Below are 13,657 nucleotides of genomic sequence, written 5' to 3'. Positions count from 1 at the left end.
GGATGAAATGAATACAGCATCTTTAAAATAAAAGAAAAGTACCTTTATAGTTATATCAATCAATTTACTACATGTAGAATGTTTTCTCCAATTTTTATTAATTTTCAAAAAATTATTTTTTTTATAAAGTTTATAACAGTATTGCTATTGTTATAGAAAAGTTCAAGCCGTTTTCTTGATTTATCAAAAATTTTAATCACTTTATTTGCTTATCCGAAGTAAAAATTGAATCATATTTATTCTACTTTTTCTCTGTACCTTAAATTCAAACAAGATTTAAGGGTCTGCAGTGCATCGCGTAGCCATTTGGCTAAAGGCTTTTATTTCCATTAATATATTTCACATGACTCTTCCAAAGAGTCATGTGAATAAATGTTTGAAAATTCTTTTTAAATGCTTTTTGATAAAAATTTGTTAGAAAAGGACAAAAGATTATAATAGCGGTATCAGAATTAAACTGGAAACTTGAGAAAATACCAGTACGGATGTTGTATGAATATGTTTTTTTATACTTTTATATTTTTTATACTTTTTATTTTTTTATACTTTATACTTTTATATTTTTTATACTTTTTATTTTTTTTATACTTTTATACTTTTTTTTTTTTTTTTGCTTCGTAAATATATGTTTTGGTAAAAAGGGACTTTTGTTTTTATCTCAGAATTGTTATAACGTGATTTGTGTCACTGGTATATTGTTTAATTTATAAGAAAAAATTTGTCTTATTTATTAGTAATAATTTTAAATGAATTATATAGCACATTTTATTTTTTTTTTTAATTTCACGGCAAAATTACTTAAAATTTTTTTAAATATTTTCTTGCCTATAGACCTATTCAAAACACACATTTTTTGGGAAAAAAAAATAAAAAGTCATGCATTCTAGAGTTAAATTTCATTTAACGTCAATGACATGAACAATAAAAAAGAAATATTTTTTAAAAAATGGTTAATAGAATTAAATAATAATAGAATTAAATCATCTTTCCTGACTCATCATTTCATTTAAAAAAATATATATATTTGCCTTACTTTTCTTTTATAACAGCAAATTTTATTTTACGTTTTTTTTTTTTTTTTTTTTTTGCTTTCAGCAACGAGTTTTCTTTAATACATATGTGTTTTTCATGTTTTTTTTATATGAAATAAATAATAAAAATAACAGTAAACAGACAAATAATGTTAATATACTTTAATCTATGTAACAAAAGCTTTAATTCTTCTGAAAAACGCTTACTAATAAACTTATTTACTTTATTAACATATTGAGCAAAATTTTAAAATTTTGTTCTTTTCCATGTTTGATAATTTAGATTTCAAGTTTCTGTATTTTTAAATAAGATTAGAATATATGTGTTGATATCATAAAATACTTCATTTTAAAATGAAAACAATCCGAATTTATTTAAATTAAATGAATTTGAAACTAAAATAAAATAACGGAAATAACAATTTCGATACAAACAATTGAATAAGTGAGCCTTAAATCAAAGCTTTTAAATATTTATTTCCGAACTGCATACATTGTTTAAAATTAAAAACAAGATTAAATACGCATTTCTTTTTTAAGAAAGACATTCTTTTACAATCCCTTTTCCTAATTTCAACTTATCGAAAAAACAACACCACCCCTTGCAATTCGACAAGCGCCCCGCCGTCCGATGATTAAAAGAAAAACACAGTATCCTCTCTTCATTCACCTCCCCCCTGCCATCCATCCTCCCCTTCCTCCCCTCCCAACAACCACGATGAGGATGGGAAAAGAGCATGAGCCCATGTAAACAAACATGTCCGTAGCGGTAGAACGACGGCGATGGAAAAACTGATGCCTTGGCGACAGTGGTTGGCGATTTTTCACCAAACCCGGTTTGCGGAAGTAGAGACGAGCGAGGGAACCAGCGTTCAAGAACTTGTCTACGCTACGCATATTCCTACTTCACATAACGGTACTTACTGGCCGAACAGGTGGGCACTGAACGCGAGAACTGTTCTCACTCACTTCACAAAGTGCATGCATCGAACGAGGGTGCATTCCTCTAAGCCTAACTCTTCGCCTTTTTCCCCCGCTACCCCAAACTGTAAACAGTGGTGTATTGGTTACTCTGACTCGCAAGTGCTACACTCTCGGATTATATTTTTGTTCTATGGCATGGGGCCAGGTTAGATGATAGTTGATTCTCCTGAAATTCTGTGCATCGTCTGAGAGGGAAGGAGAAGAAAAACGTGTGACCTGTCCGCAAGAAGATTTTGTTCTTTTTTTTTCTGGCAATAGAAAAAAAATCGTGCGAAAGGCCTGTGGTGGATTTTGGTAGTAGTGGAAGGTGTAGCATCATTTGACGGAAAATTAAGTGATTTGTTAAGATTCGGATGGTGCTTCAAATGTCTTGGTGCACTACGAGCTTCGGCAAAGTGGAGGTGGCACAGCCCCAAACATCCACAGGATCCATAAAAGGTCAGTACACTTTTTGTTACGTTTTTCGCCCCCCTCAAATTTTTACTTCGACTGATAACCGGTAACTTTTTAAGTGTTATTCTATAATTTTTAACTACTTTAAGTAATTCCTGTTAATTTTAATTCTTATTTGAAATTAATTATCTTTTTAATATACATAAAATTTTAAAAAATCTATAAGTTTGAATTATTTAATTTTCCAATGATACTTTTCTTTTGTCATAATTATCTGCTTCCAGTTTTAATTTTTCCTTACATACAAAATTCTACGAATAATTACAAAATAGTATAGTCTGAAAACATATCAAATATCGTTTGCTAATCTTTAATTAATTTTGTTTCATTTTATGTGTGATCTTTTTTTTAATATCGAGATGGAATAATTTTTCATCTTGTATTCATGAATATTCTCTGGTATTTTGGAATTCTAAATTCTTTGTCGGTGTTTGACATTCAAATTCATTAACACATGATGACTGCAATTTTTATTCACTCTTGTGAATATACTGTTTAAATTTCCATTCTTCACTATCTGAAATCGTTTGTTTCGTTGATTTCAGAAAGTTACCAAAATAAAATATATTTATTCCATTTTTACTATAAAAAAAAAAACAGTTGATTTTAACGAATTTTCTCCATCGTTTAGTTCTGATTTTTTCCCCAAACATCGTCATTTTTAGTATGAATCAGGTTTCATTTTTGTTTTCCTGTAACTAGCTGCTCATGATTGCTGAGAAGATTGTGGCGACAGTATTCAGAGTTGCCTAGCAACGTGTGTTGGAATATTTTGTTGTTTTTCCGATAGCTCTTTGTTCTTATTTGTGTTTTCATTGAAATCTAGAATTTAAGTTGTTATTGTTGATACATACAATTTCCGGGTCAATTTTTCAATATTTTTTTTTTTCACTTGTTCATGATTTCATTTCATTTTGCTTATAATTTTTAAAAATATTTCTGGCATAATTTAAATGATTATCTAGTAGATCGACATGCGGAAAAATTGATACATTTTTACATTTCAGACATATTTAAATAGACCGATGAGATTACAAAATAAATTTTATAAACAGATTTAACTTTAAAGCATTTAGTTTTACTCTAAATTTTAAAAATTATGTTTGTACGTGTTGAATATGCTTTGAAATTAACTAATTTTAAGTCTTAATATTTAAATAACAGTAATTTAAATAAGACTAATGTAACATTAGTCTTCTATTTACTAATTAATATATTTTAATAAAAATTTCTTCAAAGCCTCGTGCAAGATTTTTAATTCCGGGTATTCTGAAGTGAATAACACTGAGACATATAAACGAGTAAATATAATTATTTCTGTAACGTTATTTTTATACCTTTTTTTTTATTTTAACTCAAAATGAAATAATAAAGCTCTTTTCAGAGTGCTGATAATTCAGAAATTAATAACAATTCTATGAAAAAAAAAGTCTTTCGTATATTCTAAATTAATAAAGAATGATATGATCAATTTGTCGTTACTTGATTTGGAAAATTTATTATTTCCCCTATTGTTTTCTGTTAAATTGAGTCGTAAACTTTTAACATAAAAAAATTATTCATTTCCATCTGGCTATTCATCCTTCAGAAACAGAAAAAGAAGAGAAAAAAAATCTTTCATTTCGTTGTGGAAGAATTTATCTTGTTTTATCTATTCCACGATCTCTTACGGGTTAAAGTTTCTGCATTTATCAATTCCTCTCCGTTGATAAATAGTTTTGGATTCTAATCCTACTTGAGTTGGGGAATATAGATTGGAGTTCCTCGTGTAATTTGATAACAGACCTCGCGATTGTTTCCAATGCTTGGAAACTATTTTTTTTAATAGATAAAAAAAGAAATAAAAAAAGTTCTTTCGTAGCTTACAAAAGAAGGCGTTGTAGATTTTACCATGCTTTGGAATAACTGTAATAAATGGATACTTTGCATTATTGTCTCCTGACGTAGGAACTTGAATTCTGAGGGAAAATAATGTGTTTCTTTTATGAGATTGCTTCATTGAGGAATACTGTCACTAAACATTTGTTTCTTAAATTCAGCCCTTCTTCAATTTCTTTTCTTTGGTGTATTTATACTAGAACTTTTAACCTAAAAGTGAATTGCAGTGTCATGTTTTATTTTATTTCAATTTCAATGCCCTATATAAATTAAATAATTATTGTAAACTATTGAAAGAAAAATAAGTATAAATTCTTTCATTATTTTCTAAACGAATTTTTTATTTTTATTTTGTAATTAATAAATAGATAACAGAATTATGAATAAGAATTTTTGTCTTCTATTTTTTTTATAAGTAAAACTAATTCTTATTAAATTGTGCGTTCTTATAACAAGAGGTTTATTTCATTCTTTTAATGAATAAAATATTTATTTAAGTGAAAAATTATTGTAATCAACTATTTAAATTAAGATGATGTCTTTGAAATATTAAAAAACTATTGGTATTGAGGATAATAAAAACATTTTATTTTTCGACTAAGTTCGTTTCGAATCGTTTGGCTTTATTAAGTTATTTAAGATTAAACAAAATTTGAAAAAGAAATTACAGTTTATGGCATATTCCAATTAGAATTTTCTTCAGATTTCTCATTTATTCTTGTTCCTTAATTGTTGAATTCTTTGAAAAAAATAACTTTTTTGATATAAGCTTTCATTTAGAAATTCCTTCCATTGTAAACTTGAAAATGATTTTTTTTTCGTTCAAAATTTGAACAATTGTTTTTCATATATCTCGTTATCATATGATATCTATCGATAAATCAAATTCTTCCTAAGTATTCTTCTTTTAAAAATATCAAAGCAAAGTGGTTCTGATTTGGTTATAAATGGAAATAAATTCATAAATATAACATATAATCAAAGTCATCCAGTTGAAGTCGATGGCATCGGAATAAAGCTTATAAGAATCGCATGTATCTGAAAAGGATTCGATCAGATCAAGTATTCAAGTTGAAAAACCTTTTGTGTATTTACGTTTACGAGGCTAAATAAATCACGTGATCAAGTAGGAAGCTAGAGTGCATTTTTCTACGATGAACGTATCGAATGACGTATGGAATATTTCTATCAGAGAAAAAGATGCTGCATCACATAGTAAAAACATTCGCGTTATTCAAGGTGTCGCGTAAACATATTGAATAAATATTGGCAAAGCTAAAGGAAAGCAGGATATTTTAGTTTTTCATTTTTAAAATTCGTCTCTTATAATATATCTTGTTTTTCGTTTTAACGTATGTTTCAAACATGCCTTAAAAATTGGAGTGCTGATTTATTGTTTACATTGAACAAACCTCATAAAGATAGTCTACCATTGTATGATTGGTCATCCAATGAATTCTCGCATTATTCTTTATTGTTTCATCTGGGAAGAAATGTTTAATATAGGCATTATTCTTATGATAGCAATTTTCTTGCTATTGTAAAATTTGTTATAATACATAAAAAAATGTTTCCATGCTTTAATCATGACTTATCTCTCGATATATTATATTATATATTATATTGAAATAAGTTGTAATTGTATTTAAGTTGAATAAAAATTATGAAGAATTTAAAAATGATAGCATTTATTATTTCATTGAATAAGAAGTCCAAATAATAAATTAATTTAATAGAATGATTTTTCTTAAATTTCAAATCCCCTCATTCGAATTTCAGCTTTTAAACTTTCATTATTGAATAAAAATGCAGTTTTTCATTTTGAGCTCAAAAAAAAAAAATGTTTTGCTTTTAATAATTAAAATCTCATTTCTTTCTCTTAAAAAATAAAATGTTAAATATTTGATTATTTTAATTTTATTTATTATTTAATTTTATTTAATATTTATTTTTTATTTAATTAAGAGACAAAATTATTTATTTTAAGATTTTTCGATATTTTTCGTTGTTTCTTACATAAAACATTTCTTTGTTTAATGGCAATTTTCAGTACTTTTTTTTATAATCGGAATCTGTCAGTATAATGCTCAGTAACTACGAACTTTGTCGAAACTTAATTAAACGACCGCTTAATTTATTACCGAGAAAAAAAAACATCATTCCATTGTGATTATGATAACAAGCCTACAATACCGATTAACTGAACGTTCGTAATATTTTTCCCCCCTCTCTCCTTTTTTAAAATCCGAACGCTTTAAGAGGTAGCGGTTACTCGCTCTTTATCAGAGCTGACAAAGTATCTTTACTTCCGGGTTAAAAAAAAAAAACGAAGTTCAAACCCCTTTCGGTATGAATCGTAAATTTTAAAATGTTTTGAGAAGCGTGCTTTCCCTCTCTCCGTGCATTTTTTTTTTTTTTTCATTCACTGTTTTTTTCCCCTCCCCACGGCCTTGAAATAGGGTAAAATGCTGCATTTTAAGGTCAAACACCTTACAATTTTTTTTTCTCTCTCTCTTGATTCGACTGTGTCTTCGTTTACAGCCTTCTGACCCAATTCCATTTCGGAATAAAGCTTGGATCTTCGTTGAATTTTTTTTTTATTATTATTTTTATTTTAAAAGAAAAGCATCAGTTCAAAATCGTGTCGAATGAATTTTCAAAACAAGAACTAAGCATCATTTTTTTTTTTTTTTTTCCTTTTGAATATTAATTTTTTCTATTCATACAGTTCTTAGAGGATATTTAAAAAAAATGAAGCATTCATGAAATAAAAATGATGGCAATCAATTAAAGTATTTAGAAATAAACCGTCTATAACTTTTTATCAAAATAAAATAATAATAATAATTCGTTCTTTTTCATTCGTATTGCAGATGACTTTTTCTTTGCACTTTTCTGTTACCTATGCAATAAAGTGTGTCAACCTGTTAGGAACACAATATTATTCTTCAACAGCTGCATTAAAATTTAAATTACTTCATTTTTGTGTTTTTAATCTACGCTTTTAAAATGATGTGAAGCCTTAAGGTCGACTCGAGTGTGTACGTTTTAGTATCTTCATCCCCTCCCCTTCTTTTTTTTCTTTTCTGTTTCCGAATTCAGCTAAAGAATATTAACTTTTTGTTCAGTGTATTTCTTATTTTAAAGCGGATAATATTTAAATCATATGTAATTTGTGTGTGTGTGTTTTTCAGAATTTTCTTTTTATCTCTTCTTTATCTACAAAGAAGTGAAGTTTAAATTTTTCGTTAGAATCATTTTTTTTTTTCTGATTTATTTCTCTTGTTTGAATTCAAGTATTATTTTGGATATAAATAACTTTACTTGCGGTTTCTCCTGAATTTTTTATTTATTACAACAAATATTCTATAATTATGCGAAGCCACATCTTTTATGAAGAGGATAAAAAGCGGGGGCATAACCATATATCAAAATGTTATTAAGTTATATCCTACAAGCCAGTTCGCTCCCTCCCTCCCTCCTTCCTGTTTTCGTTTGATTTATAGACTGCTCACAGTCAAATTATTTTTACGCAGATCAGTTCTATTAATATTTCCGTGAACAATGAAAACCCCTCACAGATGTAAAAAAAAAGAGAGAGAAAATAATAAAAATCTCTCTCTCAATATTTTCTCACTTTCCCAAAACTTTTCTAATAGCGGACATCGAAGATTAATTATATCAGAAGGAACTCTGCTGTGTAGAAAAAAAGACGAAGAAAAAGCAGTCTTCTTGGACTTAAATCATTTGTAGATTTATGGAGAGCAATGATTGCAGTTATGCGCATGCGTTAAGTTTTCGATAGAACGTGATTTTTGTGTATATTGGATTTTATAAATGTTATTTATTTATTTATTTTGTTAGTGCGATCACCACAATTTATTTCCGACGTTTTATTCATAAAATATTTATCGTCTGATATTCCGTTTCAGATTTCTAAATGTGGCTTATTCAGTAATGCTTTCAATTTTAAAAAATTACAATTTATTGAATTCTTTTTTAACGATTTTTTTTATTTATTTAAGTGACTAAATATAAAACATTTTTTAAAAAGATATTCAAGAAGAATACAGAAAATACAGATATTGATACACGTTATTTAAGAAAAATAATGTGTATCAATATCTGTATTTTTAAGATTAATTGTTGATCAAGCGTTTTATTAAAAAATTTTTGTTTTATATTTTTAGGATGTCATTAAAAGTAACAAACGTTTCAATAAATTTTTTAAAGCAAATTTATTATTACTGCGGAAAAACTGTTTTATTTATTCCCAGAATATTTTTATAGACATTTTCCAACATTTTTTTTTATGTTTGATTAATTAACAAGTTTTTTTATAAAAATTATTTTAATAATAATAAGGTTGTTTCCAAAAGTATGACGACTTCTTTAACCGTAAAGTCATGCGCAGTTATCCATTCGATACGATCAAAATATATTCGAAAAACCATCCCTCGGCGGTGGGTGTAGAGCAACCCCCAAACTTATCGTTTGAAGAGACTGACGTAATGAACATAGTAAGCAAAGGCGGGAGGAGCACCGAGCGCACAAAGGGATGAAGAACGCTGGAATCGTCTGCTGGGTGGAGGGGAAGGGGAAACGACCAGGAAGAGAAGAAGAACCACTTTACGATGCCGACTTGGCGCCTTCTTTCCCCTTCTCCCGCCCGACACAAGCCTTTGGGGGACTGTAACCATAGTAACGGATGTTTGAGGGTAGACGCGGTGTCAGTGTTGGGATGTTTTGGGTGCTAATGAAGCCTTTTCGTTGGCGAGAAAGTGTAGATAGTTAACGAAAGAAGCCTTATGCCGTTGTTTTGATAGGAATTGCGTTAGTGCAGGAGGTTTGAATTTCACACTGGAATGAAAAACGTTTTGGAATGGCTTCCACGTATCCCAGATCTGACTTTGGACACTTTTGTGACACGAAGACGGAAGTAATTACATGACCGTTGATAATCTAAACTTTGATATTGATGGTCTTTGGATATTCCAAGTTGCTTTATCGAAATATAAAGACTTGGCGATTTTCCAAGGAGTTCAGAGGATCAAGGAATATATAAAACCGTTACATTTTTTTTTAATTAGTTGAAGAAATCCGAGGATATTATTTTAAAATGATGAATTTTGGCAACAAAAAAAAAAATCCTTACTAAGGATTTTTTTCCCCAATTCGATTTATGCGTACTCGGTCGCCTACAGATTAAAGTAATTACTTCTATGCATAAGTTAATTTCACTCTGTACGAGGGTTAAGGGGCTATAATTCGCTAAAATAATTAAATTTGTAATAAAGCACCTGTATTTCCTAATAAAATATGTTATGGTTTTCAAAATTCTCATTGCAAATCTGAATTAATAAGAAATTTGTAATAAACTGATTTCTTTAAAAAATTAGGGCAGAATTATTTTGATAGAAGCATCAGAAATATTTGCTGAATTTATAAGCCAAACGTTTATTTATTTGTTATTAATAAATCCGAATCGATGGAGCCAGCTAATACAAATATCGCCAATACCAATAAATAGCTCGAGAATGTAAATATGTCTAAAAAAAAATTGTAATTATGCCTGCCACTATACAATCACACACGGTCAGAATAACATCTGTTCAACATTGATAGATTATGGTGATTTTCCATTCAATTATCATTACATTCATGTCATGCTCAACAATCGTTTGGTTATTTTTCTGAAAATAGTCAAAATCGTTAAGCTGATTTTTTTCCCCTTCAAATTTATATCTTGTTGTCATCATCATTGCATTTCAAAAGTTTTCTTTGTTATGCTTCTTTATAAAATTGTTATCATGAAACTTTATTACCTCAGCTTGGTAACTTCTGTTAATATTTTAATGGAAATGTATGTTAAAAGCTTTTTAAAAAATTAGACAGCGAATTTATTATCGATTCTATAAAAATTATTTTCTTTTTAAGGTTTCCTTTTTTTTTTCTAAACAATAAGTCGATCGTTTTCAACGATTTTATACGAACAGTTCTATCAGGTCATTGACCCTTCGGAATACGTATTTTATCAATTTCTTTCTGCAAACACTGGCTAGAGAATAAATAAGTTTTTATTATAATTAACTGATACATCAGTATATCGATACTATTTTTTATATTTAATAAATAAGACAATAAAGAAGACTGTGGAGCGAGCCATAATAAATGGATAATTATGTAACGAATTCAATTTTCTTTTTTTTTCTCCCTCAAATAAATAAAAGCTACATAATAAAAGAAAAGTCGATTCAACACATGTAGCTGCACGTGACAAATGTAATTTCTCCTGGCATTTTGATAGTTCACAGCATGTTTATCTTATGTTGTGATATTAGTTCTCTTTTAATCTGATAAATCGAAAAATGTATTATAGATTCGGAAATCAAATCAACGCCACCCATTTCTTATGAACCCGAATTGATTGAATTACTGTTAATATCTATATAAAAATATAAAATAAAGATTTAGAAATATCTATATCAAAATATAAAATAAAAATATAGATTCTGCAAATATGCATATAAAAATTTAATATAAAATTCAGATATAAAAATTTACATCTGAAATAACATTAGTTAAAATATTATCAACATAATTATACTTTTATCCTCAAAACAGCGAAGATTAAAACCCAGTTTTGAAAAAAAGGAAAGAAAGTTGATGGAAAATAAGCAAATTATGTATAATAATTTAAATATATTAATATAAATTAATAGTTTTTATGCTTTTAGCCAATTAATAGATTTTTCTATAAAAACAGTTTAAAAAACACAATTTTTTTACTGCTATAAAAATTAGAAATTATTCTCATTTTAATTATTTTATGCTTTTAATCAATAATTTATTATTCTGTATTACACATGTCATGTTTTATACTATCAGTCTTTTCTCAAATTCATAGGAAACCAAAATTTAATAATATTAACTGATTAACTGAGGTTTTTTTGAAAATATTAAAATAGGATATTGCCATCGAGAGCACATAACTGTCCAAATTTCAAACCTCTCGAAAGTCTGAAAAGTGTGTTAAAATTCGATTGCAAATTTCCATCTTTGCAAACATATAACAAATCATGTTAAATAAACATTATAAAAACCTTTAAAGTTAATAAACCACAAATTAAATAAATAAAATATTTTTTAGCATTCTAAAAAAATTGGATTTTTTATATTAATTATTTTCTCCTTTTGAATCTTTTATTTGTAAGTCATTATTATAAAATTGTTAAATGTAAAAGTCAAGATTTAACTCTAATTAACACTTAGGGGTCATTTTTCAAATGGAATCAGAATTTAGTTAAAAATGAAAATAACTGGTAATTAAATTCTTAAAATAGTGTATTAACATCGAGAATGCACAATTGCATAAAATTTCTAAATTCTACACATTTAGAAGCAAGTGAAGGGTCTATCGATTATAAAATTAAATCTTGGCAAACTTGAAACTATGTAAATAAAAGTGGAAGGATTCAATATTCCATTTGCTAGAAGAAGTCGTAAAAAATGTTTGGAAAAAAAAAAAAAAAAAAAAGGCACTGATAGTCTCTATAATCTTCGGAACCTGCTCAAAAGCAGCTGTTGAGTGGGAAAAAAGGCTCACGTGGTGCCACGTCTAATCGCATGCGCACAGTTATCAAAGGGTCACTTTGACATCTACTTTAAAAGAAAAAAATCTTTAATGCGTAACTCTTATCTCTTGTTGTGTCACTGTTTATCTCTGTTATTATTATTTCTTCAATCACTTTTCGTCTCCCAATTTTCTTCACATGTAAGTTTGTACTTTTTTCGATTTTATTTGTTGTTCGAATGAAGTACGTTGACTATCGTAATCTGTCATCGGCATTTAATCATAGAACTTTCACTTATAGAAGTATTTTTTCTTCATATTTGATAGGTTACTTTCCATTTTTGTAATGATTTTTATTTCCGCTAGGATTTTTTTTTATTGCCGTTGCCATATTCCTGTAGTGTATTTGAACGATTTGAGAAAGATTCGTATTCTATTTTATTTGACGAAATCGTCACAACGGTCAACCAAATAAGTTTTAATTTTTTTAACATATTCTAACCCCTTCATTTATAAAAAAAGAAAATTTCAGGCTAATTTGCATTTTTTTTTTTTTTTACTTTTTTTATGGCAAAAATGTGAAATTTCAAATTAAAAGCATGTTGGAAAATATATGTTTTTAATTTGCTTTCATATGCAATTTTAATAAAATCTCAAACTGATGCCATACTGTGTTCCAAAATAGTACTTAATATAAATAAATATATAATCATTTGCTTACTTCAACTTACTTCAGGCAAATTGAATAAAAAAAATTAAAAAAAAAAAAGAAGAATTGTTTGCAATGGCGTAATTATTTTAGAGCTTATAATTTATTTTAAAAAATCTGAATGATATCAGAATAATTATTAAACTCATTTATTCTAATATAATAAATGAAATGAAATTTATAATAGAATATATTTTAATTTTCTATTATAAATTTGTTGTTGTTGATAAATTTTTGTTTGAATGACATCAAAATTTAAACAATATATGTATTTTCATATATAATCGAGCTAAGATTACATAACTATCAGAATTGGATGACGTCATATTAGCCTTCTTGTAAACGTGTCTGACCGCTTGGATAAGAATAACCTTCTTAATTAGCTGATGCTGCTTTTGTGTTGGTTGACTTTTCTTCGATAGTTTTATACGATAAGATGTCGTCCTTGTTATAATTGCTTTTAGCTAACTTGCAAATTTAAACTCAGACTGTATTGTATAAGTTTTTAAATAACTTTAATATGACGTTATCCTTGCAGAAATTAGCAAACAATTTCAGGTAATAACATAAGAGAGGAAAAAAAGCAAGTATTTAATAATTTAAATAAACCGTTGAGAAGTTGAAAAATTTGTATTTATTAAAATAAGTGAATTCTAACTCTTCATTTATGCTAACATTTTTCGTAAAAACACAAAACATGTTGTTTGTTTGTCTCGATTCAGAGGCGATTTGCTTTAATAACGCAAAATTTAATGCCGCGAATAAATTCAATTACCCGCATTTAACGTAATCATTCCGAGAACGAGGAATTATATCAAGTTGCTCCATTTTCCTAGATGACCCGATTGTAAATTACTGCGTTCTTGCGTGCTTAACATGGGTCAAATGTCAACCATCTTTTTAACGAATGATTCGCAACACAAGTAACTTATTTCGCAGTTTTTAAAATGAGCTTTTCCGAACTGTTTGCTCTTCGAATTGAAATTTTAAATTTAAATATGTTCTCATCTCTCCGAGTTCTGTATTTCT

General features: G+C 27.7%; 1 protein-coding gene across 1 annotated transcript in view; it reads left to right on the top strand.

Moving 5' to 3' along the window:
- The first annotated feature begins 1,931 nt into the window (after positions 1-1,931).
- The window catches only part of LOC129956861 (probable nuclear hormone receptor HR3), an 88,386-nt gene continuing 76,660 nt past the window's right edge, over positions 1,932-13,657 (top strand). The window contains exon 1 of the mRNA XM_056068815.1: positions 1,932-2,453. Coding sequence (XP_055924790.1) covers positions 2,369-2,453 — 85 coding nt within the window. The 5' untranslated portion in view covers positions 1,932-2,368. The remainder of the gene's footprint in view (positions 2,454-13,657) is intronic.

This window comes from Argiope bruennichi, chromosome 11 (genome assembly GCF_947563725.1).
Source record: "Argiope bruennichi chromosome 11, qqArgBrue1.1, whole genome shotgun sequence".
NCBI classification, from domain to species: Eukaryota; Metazoa; Arthropoda; class Arachnida; order Araneae; family Araneidae; genus Argiope; species Argiope bruennichi.
This window is presented reverse-complemented; position numbering and strand designations above follow the sequence as displayed.